This window comes from Colletotrichum higginsianum, chromosome 2, assembly GCF_001672515.1.
Source record: "Colletotrichum higginsianum IMI 349063 chromosome 2, whole genome shotgun sequence".
Lineage (NCBI taxonomy): Eukaryota > Fungi > Ascomycota > Sordariomycetes > Glomerellales > Glomerellaceae > Colletotrichum > Colletotrichum higginsianum.
This window is the reverse complement of record NC_030955.1, coordinates 4,519,580-4,525,579: the sequence shown is the minus strand read 5'-3', so window position 1 is coordinate 4,525,579 and position 6,000 is coordinate 4,519,580. Positions and strand designations below refer to the sequence as shown.

Here is a 6,000-nt window from a genome sequence, read left to right as displayed (position 1 = left end):
CGTCTTGTTAGAGGTGCCTGCCACACCCCTCCCCAGCCAAGCTGCGCCATGTTTTGGTTCGCACTCGTTGCTTTTTTGGTCAGAGGGCCGAGGCAGCTGATCCGATCTGATTGAATCAATCATGAAGCCGTCGTCGTTGACGCGGTCGCAGTTGCAGTTGCAGTCGCAGTCGTCGCCTCGCTCACAGCCTCAATCTTCGAGTCGAATAGTCGAGTCGCGACGCAGCGTCACATCCATGAACCACGACACCATCGCCAGTGACCGACTGTTGCTTGGTAACACTCTACCTTGTGCACTAGAGATAGTCGAACACTCACAAACAAAAAAAACCACCCCATGCTGGCGTCGGGCTTTTCGCGTTTAACTCCTCCCTCCAGGCAGCCCTTTTTCTCGTGCGTGTAAAGTCCGGCTGGTGGCCTCGGTGACTGGGGAGTTAGAACACACCGCCAAGGTCCGAGAGTGCCATGACGGTCTCCCTTTGTGATTCGCCCGTGATACGGCTTCGGCAGCGAGGGGGCGTGATGCCAAGATAACTCCGGGGTGTCGAGGGGCGTGTTGGTAGAATGGCGGAATTGGGCCACTGTCCAGCTTGGAAGTCTCGGGTTCGGATGAGGTAAGCGAGGGATGGGATGGGACGGGGGGGTGTCGACCAACGCCGATCTACCGAGATCGCAGGGCGCGCATCTGGTACCTGAAGGTCCTGTAGGTGCGCGACGTTTTGGGGGCAGTTTTTCCCATCTTGCATGTACCTACTCTACTGACCAAGCGCACTGTCAAGTCCTCGCTGAATTATGTGGACTGCCTGAATGACTCGTCAGCCAGTTTCGATCCTAGGACGAGGCAGATGAAAAGCAATGATGCAATCCGCGACCTCGTCACGCATGTGTCAATCAGTAGCCAATAGCGGTTTGCAAAAAGTGGGAGGAAAGGGGGTTCAGATTGAAGTTTGTCTCAATTGATTTCTGGTTCTAGGCTCGCTGTTGTTGTTTTTTTAGGAGGGGGAACTGGTGTCAACCCCTCCCAGCGGCGCTGGCATCTATTTGTCTGTAACACAAGGCTGGACCACTCAACCACAGTCTCCACGATCGGGAGCCGGGGAGCGGCAGCAGAAGAGAAAAGGTAGTGTAATCCCCAATAATCATCCATTATCCATCAAGGCCCCCAAAAAATGTGATCCACATCTGTGCCTTGCTTTTCGTTGCAACATAGAAGAGTGAAGAAGAAAAGTAATAGGAAAAAGAGATGAGGTGAATGTTCCTGAGCGGCGGTGACACATTGCTGTCATGTTGTAAATAAAAAAAAAAGCCCCGTAATCGTGACCCATGCCGTTATCTTGGTATCGGTAAGAGAAACGCCGTTGAAATGCAAACGCTCGCTGTTGTTCAAAAAGCCAAAGAAGAGATTATGCTAACCCGCAGACCAAGGAGTGTGAGACCATGCTCCAGTGTAACTCTTGTTTAGTACACTGAGATGGCAGACACGAGCCTTGCTGGGTTCCGGGCCGGCAGGTAGTAGCCTTCTGAGTAGAAGGAGCCGTCTTCGGTTTGTTGTTGTTGCGAAGCCTCTTCTTTGGCTTCCTTCTCGGAGAAGGTGAGAACGGCGTTTGGCGGTGATGGGGGCATCGACTCGTCATCTGAGATGTCCGAATCATGCTCGAGCTCTGGTGGTGAGCTGCTGCTGGAGTGGGATGGTGTGCGGACGAGCTCGAGCTGTGCGTAGTCCTCCTCAAGGTCGTCCTCCATATCATAGTCTTCCGAAACCTCGACGGCCAAAGTCCTCGGTGATGCGGGGACGGCGGCGGCGGAGGGCATGCGGCGGAGGGAGACGGTCTCGGCCATCTCCATGTCTTCATCATCGTAGTCGTCGTCCGACGAGTCGGACACGGAGTCATCCGAGTCGGATGCGTCGTCGGCGTGCCAGTCTTCCTCGGGCTCCTCAATGACGGAGTCGGCCCATTGCACGTGGCGGTCCTCGCTCTTGGTGGCACCGCGGACGGATTGGTTGAACCAGCTTTCTTGTTCACGCTCGGCGTCGGCGAGCTCGAGCATCAGCGAGTCGAGGAGGTTGGCGTGGCCGACGAGGAGGCGGAGGTCGTGGTCGGCGCGGCCAGCCTCCGAAGAGAGCTTGGCGCGGGCCTTGTGGGCGAGGTAGTAGGTCTGAGTGATGCTCATCTTCTTCTTCTGGAGGGTCAGGCGAAGTGGTGAGGAAGAGGAACGGTGTTGTTGTTGTTGGTGTTGTTGGGTGTGAGAAGGAAAAGTAGCAGTGGCGGTTAATGTCGACATTTTGTGTGACTGTGCACCAACGGTGACTGATATGTCGCGATTTTGGTAGGTATGACTCAAAGCGAGATCGGGGGCCGGTTGGTGGTTGATGAGTGGTGCAGGGATGCCTGGGCTAGCTTGCTTGGTCTGTGATGCTTTGATGGTCGAGGCGAGTTGAGAGGGAGACAGGGTCGATGGTGCTATATGTAGCGTGTCAAGTTTCTTCTTGGAATGGGATATCGATCTTGGTCTGTCTGTGAGTCTGTGAAGCTGAGGCTGGATGATGATGGGATTCGAGATCTGGTTGGGAAAAAGGGAAACACTTTTCTTTTAACTTGGGTTCCATCCACTTGCTCGCAGACCTGGACTTGTCGGACTCGGAGAGAAGAAAAGACTAGGAGAGGAGCGGTGACAAGGGGAGGGGGGTGTGCGTGTGTGTGTGCAGGTGCAGGGGGTGAATGACTTGGCCGGGAGGGTGTGGGCGTTGTGTGGGTGGATGGGTGGACGGGACGGTGGAAGACTCATCGCACCGGCGCCGCACACGCACAATTACTGTGGACGGTGGGCCGTGGACTTTGGGCGGCGTTTGTCATCAGCGAGGCCGAGGGTGCTTCCCGAGTCTCCGCCCCAAGCAAACCAGCCAGCGCAGGTGTTCGGACTTTCCAGCTTACCTACGCTGCCGCAGTGCGAACCACGCTAGCGTCGAATACCAAGCATCGGCTCTGACGCACTCGGCGCGCATACCTGCGACTGTAATACTGTATTACGGATCACCCGCGCTAACGGACTGGGTACGTACTCCGAAAATCCGTCCCCTATCTCCTCGTGCCTTTTTCGAGTCACTCTGGACGCTGCTGGATTGGATGATGCATCATCCTCGGCGTTTGTCAGCCGGTGTGCTGCTGTGCTGGTCCCGTATCCGTAATCACTTCCATCAACGTCGACCATCCAAACTCTCCGCCATAGCGCCCTTCAGCACAGGAGCACACTACCTTCCGGTGACAGGACATAGGATAGGGGGATAGCATAACTCCGCACCTACCACCGGGCCGTCAATCAATCACCATCACCACCGTACCGCACCGCACCGCACCGCCCTTCACCAGCTCCCAACTGTCCTCATTTCCTCTGACACGCCTGACGGGCCCACGGGGATCGGGATATCGTCAACACCCAAGCCAAGGCCCTTCCAGGCCTGCCTTACGCACCCCCCACCGGCACCCCAACACGCCTCATTTCTCCCCCCCATGAAGCATCTGTGACAAAGCTGAGGCCAGCAAGCGAGAAAGTCAAGAACGCAATGCCAATATCCGTACCATCCCAACATCCACTGTTGCCAACCCAAGTTGCCAGGCCCCTCGTGGTCAAGGCTGCGAGGGGGTGTCCCTGATCTGATGTCGCTGGCCTTTGCCTGATTAGGACAGCGAGCTCCTCCGCATTTGGCCACGAAAGCGAGCAGACCGAGAGCGGCGGTGGCTACCTAGAGTCTAGCCCCGACACACTGCAATTTACACAGCACTGAGGAGGTGACGACGACGACGAAAACAACGACAATAACGACGACCACGGCCGCGAATGCTACAGGGCGGCCTGATGATGAGTCGTGCCGCACACATCACACAGCGCAGCCGGCTTGCACCGCCTCGTCCGCCCGCCCGCCGGCTCCATTCCGAATGTCAATGTCCCGGGGCTGGCTGCTCAGTGCGTGCCGCGAGTGCGAGCCTGAGACGCGACAGCGGACAGCGACAGGGTGGGTGAGTGCTAATTAGCTGCGTAATCCAGCTGACTGGTTTCCTCTTGGGCTCGTCGGTCACGCGCCAATCGCGACCCCTTGCGAGCCATGCGCAGTCCCTTTGGTTTCCCTATGGATGGGATGCCTGTCTGTCATGTTAGATCCGTGTCCGTCCGGACTTACGAATGGCCCCGAGCCCATCCACCTCGTTTGTAGGGCTGAAGGCAACGTACAGTGCTGTACAGGTAGCAGCCCAGTTAGTCAGTTACGCTGTGGGCGCTCTGTAGGCTCTAGTGAGGAGTGACAAGTGTGCTGTTTGCTTACGAGTTACAGAACAACTCATCTTCTCCGCTCCGCATTGGGCATAACGCCTAGGCGTATCTCTCGCTCTCGCACACTCTCCCGTCTTTACGGCTGGTGCCTGGCACCTGGACATCCCGTCCGTCCCCCAGCTACATGGTCATGATGTGTCGGATTTCGTACCCACCCCGGCCTTTCGCGAAGTACAATCGCCCCGGGCGACGGCGCGCCATTGACGGCGCACCGCAGCAGAGAACACATCGCCGGGAAGCCTGACGGTCGCCTGATTGAGGATACCTATCAAACCTTCTTTGCATCGTTGCTGATCGGGCACGGAATCACGGCCAGCACGTCAACCGAGTATCAGGTACCAAGAAAACGGTCAGTTGCGGCCCGCCGACTGGTCCCGTTTCCCTGGAGATGACAGCACGCAGAAAAAAGAGAGGGAAAAAAAAGCAAGGATCACCACTGTCTCGCCGTACAGAAACTGTCAAGTGATGACAAAAGCCCAACTGGGGCCGTCGTCCCGGCCGAAACAAATCCTCTTGGGCTGATGAGATTTTGGCCGTCCGAACCTTGTACTGGGGAGAGGGGTCGGAGCCCCTCGGCACCGCGATCGGGTACGGAGCAACGGGAAAGCTCTCAAAGGAAAAACGCACTCATCATCAATCAGGATTGCTCATCAGTCATCAGTCATCTGGGCGACGGCGTTGGCAGGGGTGTGCGGTTTCAAGACACCCCCCACCCCCTTCCGTTCAAACATCCCAATCTGGCCGGCCTGTCGCGTCCGACACACAGGCTATGATTGAGTCGAAATGAGCCATCAGCAGCCAGTCTGCCAGCTAGTCTGCCCTACTGCGACTTTTGCGTGGACGTGGGAGCATTCACGGCATCATCGAGCGTGGCTTGCTGCATGCATGCTAAAGGCACCATCGCCTTGTGTCCATCTGCCTCTCTTGCCTGTCTCTCGCTTTCACAGCGAGTGCGGTTCAATTACATCCCGTCTCCCTTTGACAAGGGGTCGATGCCGTCCCCGTCTCGCGTGAGAAGGATCTAAGCCACGGTTACACGCCGAAGGGGGGGGGGCGGTCCTGTTTCTGCCGTGCGCCTATGTTGTGGTACGAATACCTACTGCGGCAGCCGAGCGGAGGCCGGGATGGTGGATCAAGCCGCCCGGGTTTCGCGCGTGACCACTTTTTCGAATCTGGCTTTCCAGGCTTGTGGGATTTGGGGGCGGCGGTGCCTGGCGGAAACCAAGACGAGAGAACCCCACGATTTGCACGAGAACCCGCTGCTGCTGGAGTGCCTGAGGTATTTCGTACACAGCACGGCGCGGGTTATCCACTGCAGTTACGGCGGAATACGGCGGTTGCATCCATCCCCCTCGCCCACAGGTGTTCCTGAAGCTTTTCGTCCCGAGCATGGGGGTCGAGGCCCCGTGCCGTCTCCTGGGCCCGACTCTCCCCGCAAGAAAACGTGGGAGCGAGGGGATGAACAAAAACCGGGCTCACGATGTGGTCCCGTGTCGTCCGAATCCTGTCCCGGTTCTTGACGATGGTCCGGGTTTAAGAAGGAGAAAAGGTGAAATGGGGGTTCGGCCTCTGTTGCGGCCGTCAGTCTTTTCTCGCGGTCATGGACCCTGGCCCGTCCAAACCCCCTGGCAGCCCTGGTCCCTGGGGTCACTCACTTCCGGGCCACCCGCACGGT

The 6,000-nt window shown here is 57.4% G+C and overlaps 1 protein-coding gene across 1 annotated transcript; it reads right to left on the bottom strand.

Annotated features, from left to right (window-relative positions):
• Positions 1-1,457: 1,457 nt before the first annotated feature.
• On the bottom strand, positions 1,458-2,282 carry CH63R_03073 (uncharacterized protein; the record flags this gene model as incomplete). The annotated part of the gene is made up of 1 exon (XM_018298048.1): positions 1,458-2,282. One exon carries the CDS (start codon positions 2,280-2,282, stop codon positions 1,458-1,460), a length of 825 nt encoding a protein of 274 aa, XP_018162864.1.
• Between the last annotated feature and the right edge of the window lie 3,718 nt (positions 2,283-6,000).